The sequence below is a fragment of the Phyllobates terribilis genome, unplaced genomic scaffold (assembly GCF_046119375.1).
Source record: "Phyllobates terribilis strain yellow unplaced genomic scaffold, ASM4611937v1 Scaffold_1__5_contigs__length_1240528914, whole genome shotgun sequence".
Classification (NCBI taxonomy): domain Eukaryota; kingdom Metazoa; phylum Chordata; class Amphibia; order Anura; family Dendrobatidae; genus Phyllobates; species Phyllobates terribilis.
Window position 1 is genome coordinate 537,629,885 of NW_027362761.1, and position 12,040 is coordinate 537,641,924.

Genomic DNA, 12,040 nt, shown 5'->3' on the forward strand with positions numbered 1-12,040 from the left:
TACTTGACGAGGTAACTTGATGCGTCGATCTAGAGACGACGGATTCTTGTCCCAAGTTGAGAGAAGGGCTAGTTGAAGAGACCGGGTATGGAACTGGGCAAGCGGAACTGCCTCCATGGCTGCTACCATCCTTCCCAGGACACTCATGCATAGGCGAAGGGAGAGTGTGGTCTTGGGTCGGAGAGGATGTGGATTCCTTGTCGTAGAGAGTTTATCTTCTCCCTTGGAAGGAGGACCCGGGCACGGGTCGTGTCGAACTGCATCCCTAGGAAGGTTAAGCGTTGGGATGGGATCAGGGAGGATTTGTCCCTGTTGATCAACCAGCCTAACCGGGAGAGAGAGTTCAAGGTGATCTGGAGACTGTGGAGACAGTCCCTGAACGTGGGGCATTTGATTAACAGGTTGTCGAGGTAGAGGATGATTACAGTTCCCCTTGTTCGAAGAATGGCCATCACTGTAGCCGTCACCTTCGTGAAAACCCTCGGGGCTGTGGCGAGGCCAAAGGGGAGGGCAGTGAACTGGTAATGTGCATTCCTGAAGGAAAAGCGAAGGAACCTCTGATGTGACGCGCAGATTGGGATGTGAAGGTACGCATCCTGAATGTCCACTGAACATAGATAGTGCCCGGCCTCCATCGAGGCGATTACCGACCTGAGGGGCTCCATCCTGAACTGTCGGATGCGTACATGTCAGTTTAGCTGTTTGAGGTCCAGAATCGGACGTAGTGAGGCATCCTTTTTTGGGACAACGAAGAGATTTGAGTAAAAACCTGAAAACCTTTACTGAATGGGAACGGGGACTATGACTCCTGAGCGTAGAAGAGAAGTGATGGCTTGGAGGAAACCGGGAAGCAGAGATGGTTGTGGGTGACGGGACCTGAGAAAACGTGATGGTGGGCTGGAATCAAACTCGATTTTGTAGCCAGAAGTCACAATGTCTTTGACCCAGGCATCCTCTATTGCCGGGAGCCAAGAATCTGTGAACAGAAGGAGACGGCCGCCCACCCTGGGAGAAGTCCCAGGTGGGAGTGACCCATCATGTTGAGGAAAACCTGTTGGATCGAGATCGTGATCCAGAGGACTTGGAGGAGCGACTCTTTGGGCGACTCTTTGGGCCTAAAGGAAGGTTTACGACTGTCCCGCTGTGCTGGAGTACGGTCCTGTTGAGAGGAGGGGTTCGGTTGAGCGAACTGACGAAAGGACCGGAACTGAAGGGGGCGTCTCCTAGGAAAAGGGCGTTTGGGTCTGGGTTGGGGGAGAGAGGTCCTCTTACCCCCAGTAGCATCAGAGATGATCTGATCTAGCTTGAATCCAAACAGCCTGGAACCTTGAAAAGGAAGATTAGTTAGAGATCTTTTGGAAGCCGGGTCGGCGTTCCAGGCTTTAAGCCAAAGAATTCTACGTAAGGCTATGAGGTTACTGGAAACCCGGGCTGAGCATGCAGCGGCGTCGAGGGACGCCGTAAGTAGATATTTTCCGGCATGGCCGATTTGATCAGCTAAGTCGGCCAGATCGTCCGGGGAGGCCCCTGCTAGGATGCCCTGTCTGAGCTGTTTGGCCCATGTGGACTCCGCTTTTGATACCCAAGTTGAGGCGAAGGAAGGGCAAAGGGAGGTGCACGCAGCCTCAAAAGCTGACTTAGAGAGGGCCTCAACCTGTCTATCCGTGGTATCCTTAAGGGAGGAACCATCCGGAAGAGACAGTACCGTCTTGGCGGAAAGGTCATGGTTAAAGGGGTATAGGACGTTTAACTGTTTCTTTCCTGTAAAGCGCTTTTCTGGATGCTCCCACTGCTTTTGAAAAACGCTGTCAAATTCGACATGGTTAGAAAAAGTGCGTGCGGGACGCTTAATCTTTTTGAAGGAAACTGAGTAGTCCCGGGAAGGGCTCTCGTCTTCAGTAACATGCAGAGTCTGATTGACAGCTGTTATAAGGCTGTCTATCATGTCCTGGACCTTGGAATACTGGTCTGAGTCAGAACCAGAGTCTGAATCTGAAGCAGAGTTAAATCCCTGGGCGACCTCCGGGGAAGAGATGTGAGACGCAGGGAGCATCTTGGAGTCTGGAGAGCTGGAGGATGAGCTTGCGTGGGTCCGTTTCTGAGAACGTGCCGTCAGTCTGCCCCTGTGAGGAGGGGGCAGTGGTGCCTGCGAATCGTCTGTGGGGACATTCGGAGCGCTGGTGGCCGTGGATAGCATAGGCAAACGTTCTGGCAAGCGTTCTAAGACCTGCACCAGAGATTGAGAAACCTTGGTGAGGTCAGAGACAGACTGTGACATAGCAACAGCCCACTCCGGAGGGGAGGGGGTTACCACATCCTGAGCGGCGGGGGGATCTTGGGGTGCCAGCATGGCGGGAGTTTGCAGGTCGAGCAGAAGGCCGTAGTGAGACCCGCGGGCCACTTAGTACCGCAAAGAGCACAGCCGTAGTATGTGACAATGTGAGAGGGACGGACTGAGGGCTCCCTGGGTTTGGGCATATGTGCCTGACCAAGGATACTGCAGAGGGGGGCGCTGTGAGCAGGGAAGGGTGGAGGTCGGTGTCAGGACAGAGCCTACCCGATCCTGTAGAGAAGCGGTCCCGTGTCCCCCTGAAGGCTCCGAAGGTGAGGCTGGAGCGGGTCAATAGGTGGCGACGGAGCGGGGAGCTGCGTGCGGCAGAGTGATGGCGTCGGTGCAGAGGACGCAGCGTTGATGACGGAGCGCGTCGAGGCTCCGATAGGCAGATGGGAAGGGAGGCGGGCTTGGTGGCTCACCGATGATCGGTCCGCAGAAAGCACAAGGGCGTGACGGAAGCGTCACTATGCTCCTCGGCCCTAGTTGGTCAAAAAGAAGGGGGCATATAGCCGTCGGAGCAGGACCGCCCACCGGACACGCCCCCCCCCCCCCCCCGACGGAGAGAAGCGCGGCAGATTTGCCGTGCATTATGAAGGAGAAGGAGGAAGTGGCTCAGGGAAGCGCTGTTAAGTTCCATGTTTGGTGAGAGGGGGAGGGGTGAGGGAGGCAGGTAACGCCGGGGGACTGGGACCTGTAGCTAAAAGGCAGGGAAGTACCTGTCTTAGCGGGTCCGGGGATCGTCCCTTCCGTTCTCCTGAGGATGGTCTCAGGATGCCTTCCTGGATAGGGGGGGATCCTGGCTTTTCCTCCTTCCCGCACTGTCCGGTCCTGGACAGTACAGGAGACGGTGTCAACCCCAGAAAAACTGGGGGAAGGTCACCCGCAGGGACCACCGTGTCCCTCCCAGGTTGCTCCGAGGAGGGGGCTGGGGTGGGGAACAGGCTAGGACTGGTCACCGAAATCACCCTGAGACACCCTAAGGTGACAGGGGATAAGTCCTGCCCAGCGGGTCCGAGAGTGGGCGATGTGGGGGTAGCCACATTGCTCTCTCGGTCACTAGTGGGTTAACAGGGGACGCAATGTGCCCTGTTAGCCTGAAGAGCTGTATCTAAGAAAAGTTAATAAACACAACAGGGTTGGATCAGTTAGGATCCAGGTCAACCTCCTACAGACACTAAGCTTAAACTGGTGAGCATGGTGCCTGTAGGCGGGTGCATACTGCGGAGGAGGAGCTATTTTTCCTTTTTTTGCATAGTGTCAACCTCCTAGCGACAGCAGCATACACCCATGGTCCTGTGTCCCCCAATGAAGTGATAGAGAAATATAATCTTTATTTTTTATTTTATTCTTTTTTTCATAGTTTTCTATGGTACCTGGGTCCGGAGGAGAGTCTCCTGTCCTCCACATCCAGGTACCATCCGCACATTGAACACATGTATTCCGCATGTGCTTATCTAGTGAAGCGGAATACATGCTTTCTAATGCAAGTCAATGGCGGCGAAAACGCAGCACCTCCGCAAAATAATTGGTAGTGCTGCGTTTTTTTCCGCAATGATAATCCGCAGCGGAAATTTCCGCAGCATGTGCACAGCGGATTATCATTGGGGAACATGGCAGGCCTTCTACCATGCGTTTTTTTAAGCGTTTCTGCAGCGTTTCAGCCTTACCTTTTACAGCTCTTATTCTTTTATTTATTTTTACTTAACAGCTTCTCATATGAAGTCAGGTGTCAGAAAAGCCGAAATGTCTCTTGGTATGTAAATTTTATTTAGTTATTTTTTCATGTATTTCTTTTTTTTATTGCATTATTGTAGAGATTACTTGGGCTGCTGTGAAGTGCAAACACCTTTTCTTATTTTTATAAAGACCCTCTGAAGTGAACTTTCGTCACAACTCTTCTTTTTTTTTTCCTACTTAACAGCTCCGAGGATGAGCGCTAAAAACTCCGTCACTATGAGTCTTCAACCAGACGATGAAGAATATGGTATGTTTTTCTTTCTTTATTTTTTTTTTACATGATTAATTGGGCTCTTGTAGAAAACTCAAACACGGTTATCGTTCAGCATCATAATGACTTATCACCCTTATCACCGGAGACACCTACAAGTAGTGCCATCATAACACACTGCCATCCACATCCAACATCGAAATGTGGCAAAAAATGCAACAAGTGAACAAGCCTTAGTTTACACTGTCTGCATATTGGATTGAATTGCCTCAGTGAGTTGATTGATCTATACCTACAGTACAGACCAAAAGTTTGGACACACCTTCTTATTTAACCCCTTAACAACATTAGACGTACTAATACGCGTCTGTGCCCTGGGACTTAAGAGCCAGACCCGTATTAGTACGTCATCGCGATCGTGCGCGCACACAGGCTGTGCGGGCACGATCGCCGCCGGGTGTCAGCTGATTGTCACAGCTGACACCCGGTACTATGTGCAGGGAGCGGTCCCGCACCGCTCCCAGCACATTATCCCCCGCAATGCTGCGATCGAAGTCGATCGCAGCATTGCGGTGGCAAGGGGAGGTGATCGCAGATACTCACCTCCTCTTCCGGCCTCCAGCTCTGTCTGCCGTGGCTTCCAGGATGTTGCCATGACGACCCGATGTCGTCATGACAACATCCGGGTCACCAGACAACAGGAAGATTGTTTGGACATGCGCAGTGCATCTCCAAACTATCTTCTCCCTGTCCAGCGCTGACAGCCTGCATGGCACAGGGATGGTGCTGCATTCCTGTACCATGCAGGCGATCAGAGTAAAAAAAGTGAAAGTCCCAGAGTGGGACGGAGTAAAAAAGTGTAAAAACTGTCAGAAATTGAAAAAACAAACAAAAAAAAAAAATTGTAAAAATATTTTAAAAAAAATAATCCACCAAAAATAAAAATATTCTGAACCCAACAATAAATATTATTATAAAAAAAAACAAAAAAACAATAAAAGTACACATATTTGGTATCGCCGCGTCCGGAACAACCTGACCTATAAAACTATCCCACTAGTTAACCCCTTCAGTGAACACGGTAAAAATAAAAAACGAAGCAAAAAACAATGCTTTATCATCATACTGCCAAACAAAAAATGGAATAACACGCGATCAAAAAGACGAATATAAATAAAAATGGTACCGCTGAAAACATCATCTTGTCCCGCAAAAAACAAGCCACCATACAGCTCCATCAGCCGAAAAATAAAAAAGTTATAGCTCTCTGAATAAAGCTATGCTAAAAAATATTTTTTTCTATAAAATTGCTTTTATTATGTAAAAGTGCAAAACATAGAAAAACGATATAAATGTGGTACCGCTGTAAACGTACTGACCCGAAGAATAAAGCTGCCTTATCAATTTTACCACACGCGGAACAGAATAGAAAAAAAAAAAAAAACAATTCCTGAATTGTTGGTTTTTGTTTATTCTGCCTCCCAAAAATCGGAATAGAAAGCGATCAAAAAATGTCACGTGCCTGAAAATGGCATCAATAACAACGTCAACTCATCCCACAAAAAACAAGCCGTCACATGACTGTCTGCCAAAATCTGGAAAAATTATAGCTCTCAAAATATGGCGATGCAAAAACTAGATTTTACAAAAAATGCGTCTTTTAGTGTGTGACAGCTGTCAGTCATAAGAACCTCATAAGATTCTGGTATCACTGTAATCGCACCTACCCGAAGAATAAAGTCGTCTAATCACTTATACCGCACGAGGAACGGCGTAAAAAAAAAAAAACTCTCGGGTTAGGGTTGGGCTAGGGTTAGGGCTAGGGTTAGAGCTGGGTTTGGGGTTAGGGTTGTGATGGGGTTGGGATTTTTTTCAAAAGTAAGAAAAAAAGATGACGATATGGCGACTAGTGTTGAGCGCAAGTGCTCGCTACTTGAGTTTGCATCGGGTGCTCGGGTATGCATTGAGTATCGTGGGTATTTGAGTGACATGCTCGAGTCTCCGCGCCCATATGCTTCGCGGCCAAAAAAACTTTGCGGGGATTGCCTGCCATGCACGAGCGATCCCCGCATGTTTTTTTTGGGTGTCTAATAACCGTGAAACATGCGGGGCAGGGACTCGAGCATGTCACTCGAGCACACGCAGTACATGGTGCATACCTGAGTACCCGATGCAAACTCAAGTAGCGAGCACTTGCGCTCAAGACTAATGACAACTTATTCAATATGATGACCTAATGTTATCAAATTCTGTGTCGTACCTCTGGGTTCAAAATGTTCACTATACACCTTAATAAAATCCTTGAGGGGTATAGTTTCCAAAATGGGGTCACTTGTGGGGGAGCTCCACTGTTTAGGCACATCAGGAGCTCTCCAAATGCGACATGGTGTCCGCTAACAAATTGAATGGAAAATCGGCTCAAATTGTTAGCGGACACCATGTTGCGTTTGGAGTGCCCCTGTGTGCCCAAACATTGGAGCTCCCCCACAAGTGATCCCATTTTGGAAACTAGACCCCCCAAGGCACCTATCTAGATGCATAGTGAGCACTTGGAACCCCCAGGTGCTTCACAAATTGATTCGTAAAAGTGAAAAAGTGAAAAAAAAAAACACTTTTTCATTTTTACGAATCAATTTGTTAAGCACCTGGGGGTTCCAAGTGCTCACTATGCATCTAGATAGGTGCCTTGGGGGGTCTAGTTTCCAAAATGGGGTCACTTGTGGGGGAGCTCCAATGGTTAGGCACATCAGGGGCTCTCCAAACGAAACATGGCGTCCGCTAATTATTCAAGCAAATTTTACAATCAAAAAGTCAAATGGCGCTCCTTCCCTTCTGAGCCCTGCCGTGCTCCCAAACAGTGTTTTTTCCCCACATATGGGGTATCTGCGTGCCCAGGGGAAATTGCACAACAAATTTTGGGGTCCATTTTTTCTTGTTACCCCTGTGAAAATAAAAAAAATTGGGTCTAAATTAACATTTTTGTGAAAAAAGTTAAATGTTCATTTTTTTCTTCCACATTCCAAAAATTCCTGTGAAGCACCTGAAGGGTTAATAAAGTTCTTGAATGTGGTTTTGAGCACCTTGAGGGGTGCAGTTTTTAGAATGGTGTCACTTTGGGGTATTTTCTGTCATAAAGACCTCTCAAAGTGACTTCAAATGTGATGTGGTCCCTAAAAAAATGGTTTTGTAAATTTTGTTGGAAAAATTAGAAATCGCTGGTCAACTTTTAACCCTTTTAGCTCCCTAACAAAAAAAAATTTTGGTTCCAAAATTGTGCTGATGTAAAGTAGACATGTGGGAAATGTTATTTATTAACTATTTTGTGTGACATATCTCTCTGATTTAAGGGCATAAAAATTCAAAGTTTGAAAATTGCAAAATTTTCAACATTTTCGCCAAATTTCCGTTTTTTTCACAAATAAACGCAAGTGATATCGAAGAAATTTTACCACAATCATGAAGTACAATATGTCACGAAAAAACAATCTCAGAATCAGGGGGATCCGTTGAAGCGTTCCAGAGTAATTACCTCATAAAATGACAGTGGTCAGAATTGTAAAAATTGGCCTGGTCATTAACGTGGAAACCACCCTCGGGGGTTAAGGGGTTAAAGATTTTTCTGTATTTTCATGACTATGAAAATTGTACATTCACACTGAAGGCATCAAAACTATGAATTAACACATGTGGAATTATATACTTAACCAAAAAGTGTGAAACAACTGAAAATATGTCTTATATTCTAGGTTCTTCAAAGTAGCCACTGTAGGGCAGCGGTGTTCACACCGTGCAGTAACTGAGGCAGTGACCCAAACAAGTTCAACATAAACAGCTTTTATTCAGCAACTCACGGGTAAACAGAAAGTCCTCCGGTTCGCAGCCGGGTTAACATGAGTCCATAAACAACGGTTGCCGGGGGCAACGGCCGCGCCGGGCCGCTCAGAGCCTGACAGGTGCAGAGGCTTCCCAGGCGCCGGTTCAGCCACCCTCAATCCTGCTGAGCTTCCCTGCTATGCTCCTAGCAGGTTCCAACATAGAACCACACTAATCCTTAGTGCAGGGATTTTAAAGGACCTGTGGCAAGAGCCACTGGAAAACCCAGGTTGGAGGGAGGAGGCCGCCCCACTGCCCCCTGTGACCTCCTCCAAGAAATGAAGGCCCTGCCGGGTTTTACTTAATCTGCCTTAGCCAGGTAGTCTGACCACGTCATTGCTCACCTTCATTCCTGCATTGCAGCCGCAGCTGTGTCTGTGACTGCAATGCACTCCAATGGATTTAATAGGTCTCTGTACACATTCTGGGGGATATATAACGTCCCTCGTATACGATCCCGGTCACTGCCTCACATATCCCCCCCCTCTGTTCAAACTTGTGGGGTTGAACATTTGCCACAATACAGGGTGCCCGGGACAGGGCATCCGCGTTTGCTTGCAACTTCCCCGGGGCGATGTTCTACAGAGAAATTGAAATTTTGCAGTGACAGGAACCACCTGGTGACTCGCGCATTCCTCTCCTTGGCATTCCTCATCCATACCAAGGGTGAGTGGTCCGTCACCAAGCGGAACTGACGCCCGAGTAAATAATAACGTAGTGATTCCAAGGCCCACTTAATAGCCAAACACTCCTTCTCTACCACGCTATAGTTTTTCTCTGCCGGGACAAGTTTTCTACTCAAGTAGGTGACCGGGTGCTCTTCACCATTCACTTTTTGTGACAATACCGCCCCTAGGCCTACCTCCGAGGCATCTGTCTGTTCAATGAAGGTTTCCTTGAAGTTGGGGCTGATGAGGACTGGCTGTCCACACAGAGCCAACTTCATGGACTGAAAAGTTTCTTCTGCCTGAGGGTTCCACCGAACCATTACCGATTTTTTTCCTTTCAAGAGATCGGTCAGCGCCGCCGTTCGCCCAGCAAAATTAGGTATGAACCGGCGGTAATACCCAAGGTGTTAGAACTCTTCTGTTAGGTTTTTTCTTTCTTGCTGGTCACATGACCTTTTTTGCCTATTTAATCCTGCTCCGCCCTTCTGGTCTTGCTGGACTTCATTGTAATTTCTACTCTTGAGCTAGCTTGGTGCTCTGTTACCTTTCTCTGTCAGTTTTGCTAGGTCTTCGGACCTCTATGTTCTATGTTGTTTGTTTGTCTTTTTACTGCTACAATTTCTGCTAGGAGGTGTCCATCTTTCTCCCAGTCCCTAGTTCTTGTAGGGATCCCTTCCTCACATCTATAGGTCTTCGTTCAGACTAGCTGAGGACTTTAGCGGGTCTGATCGCAGGATCAGGTTCCCCGTTACATCGTAGGGATCCAGCTTAGTTCTATTGTAGGGACAGATCTCCTGTCTTTCCTTAGTGCTTGTAGCAGATCATAACAGTAAGTCCAGCCCAAAAATTTCTCTAAGGAAAGACCTCCAGTTTCCATCATAGTGTCGGTTCAGTATTTGGCTCAATTCTTGCAGGGACTCTCTCTGGAGGTGGCCGAGCTCCAACAACACGTGAGTAGCTGTACTGGAGCGCATTTTGTAGAGCCAAAGGTACGTTTGCCTGATTTATTTTTTGGTGAACAACAAGATTTTTTTTCCTTTAAAAATGCTTGTTTATTATATTTTCGTTTAAGACCCAGATCCTCTGGTGATGAATCACAGCGCATAGGGTTCATAATGTCACTTTTGTGCAAAGAACCTCAGGGATGGGCCTTTTCTCTCCAACCTAGTGATCTGTGCTTTAGATCAGTGGATAGTTTTTTTTCTGCTTTGGGTTTGTTGTATGATGATCCTGATCGTGTCTCATCTGCTGAGTCTGAATTAAGACGTTTGAGGCAGGGATCAGGTAATGTGGAAAATTATTGTACTCACTTCCGTCGGTGGTCTGCTCAGGTGGGGTGGAACGATTCAGCTTTGAAAAGTTTGTTTCTTGCGGGGCTAGGTGAAAGGGTTAAGGATCTGCTGATTGCTTATCCTTCACCTGGAAACTTGCAGGAGGCAATGCAATTAGCTATACGGGTGGACAGGAGACTGCGTGCAAGGGTTAATGAGAGTAAATCCTCTGCCATGTCAGCTCCGAGTCTTGAGAGGGTCTGTACTGACATTGGAGAGGCGATGGAGATTGGGGCGATGTCACCCCGCTCTCAGGAAAAAGACCACAGATTTTCTGAAGGTTTGTGCTTTTATTGCGGTGGATCTGACCATTTCATTAAGAACTGTGTGCTTCGTATGAACAAAGAAAAAAAAAAAAAAGGTCAGTTACGCCCGTATAGCCTGTTTAAATACTAAGGGTGTATTTCTTTCTGCTACTACTGCTGCTCAGGAAGAATTAATTGAATTTCGGGTATTTGTGGATTGTGGTTATACTCTGAATGTGATTGATGGGGGATTCTTGGAAAAACTTAAATTAAAACTCAAACCTTTGTCATCCCCTATTGCCGTGGTTTCTGTCGATGGCTCTCCCTTAAAGAGTGTTACTCACAAGGTCTGTGAATTTCCCCTCACTATTAATGGTATTCACCAAGAGAATTTGGATTTGGTAGTATTAAATAATTTGCCTTCTCCAGTAGTTTTGGGGTTACCCTGGTTAAAATTGCACAATCCTGTACTGGATTGGTCTACCAATGAAATTAAGTCCTGGAGCCCTAAGTGTTATGACAAGTGTTGTAACGGGCGCATTGCTGCTGTGGATAAAGGGGAATTACCTGTACCTATTCAGGATTTTTGGAAAGTTTTTTCTGAGAAAGAATCGCAGATTTTGCCTCCCCATAGAGACTATGATTGTACCATTGAATTTGTCCCTGGAGCGACTCTTCCTAAAAGTCGTTTATTTAATCTTACTATTCCTGAGAGAAAGGCTTTGGAGGAATACATACAGACAAGCTTGGCCGCCGGTCACATTAGGCCTTCCAAGTCTCCTGTGGCTGTTGGATTTTTTTTTGTTAAAAAAAAGGACGGCGGTTTACGTCCTTGTCTGGACTTTCGTGAGATTAATAAAATTACTGTACATAATCCTTACCCACTGCCATTGATTCCTGATTTGTTTAACCAGTTAGTGGGGGCCAAGTGGTTCTCTAAAATTGATCTCCGGGGGGCATACAATTTGTTGCGCATGAAGGAGGGTGATGAATGGAAGACTGCTTTTAACACTCCCGTGGGTCATTTTGAGAATCTCGTTATACCTTTTGGTCTTACCAATGCTCCAGCATTTTTTCAGAATCTTATTAATGACATCCTTAGACCTTTGATCGGCAAAAATGTGGTTGTGTATTTGGATGACATTCTGATTTATTCGCCTGATCTGGAGTCTCATTGGCGGAGCGTACGTGAGGTTTTACAGTTATTAATTGACAATTCGCTTTTTGCTAAGCTAGAGAAATGTGAGTTCGCTGTACAGAGGATTAGTTTTTTGGGCTACATTATCTCCAGTGAAGGTTTTGAGATGGACCCGGTTAAAGTTCAAGCTGTGCAGGAATGGCCTAGGCCTATTGGTTTGAAATCTATACAGAGGTTTTTGGGTTTCGCCAATTATTACAGAAAATTCATTAAACATTTTTCTATTATTGCCAAACCACTGATCGATCTCACCAGGAAAGGTGCTAATGCGTTTCAGTGGACTTCTGAGGCCATTGAAGCTTTTGTGTTTTTAAAGGAGAGGTTCACCTCTGCTCCCATCCTTATGCAGCCTGATGTGACTAAGCCGTTTTTGGTTGAGGTTGATGCTTCTTCTGTGGGGGTCGGTGCGGTGTTGTCTCAGGAAAACAAGGATGGAGTACAT

At 46.7% G+C, this 12,040-nt stretch overlaps 1 protein-coding gene across 3 annotated transcripts in view; it reads left to right on the plus strand.

Annotated features, from left to right (window-relative positions):
- Positions 1-12,040, plus strand: part of LOC141268824 (von Willebrand factor A domain-containing protein 5A-like) — a 110,666-nt gene that overhangs the window by 56,855 nt on the left and 41,771 nt on the right. For all 3 annotated transcript variants that reach the window (XM_073680353.1, XM_073680354.1, XM_073680355.1), the window contains 2 exons: positions 4,044-4,088; positions 4,257-4,319. In XM_073680353.1, the coding sequence (XP_073536454.1) occupies positions 4,044-4,088; positions 4,257-4,319 (108 nt within the window). The remainder of the gene's footprint in view (positions 1-4,043; positions 4,089-4,256; positions 4,320-12,040) is intronic.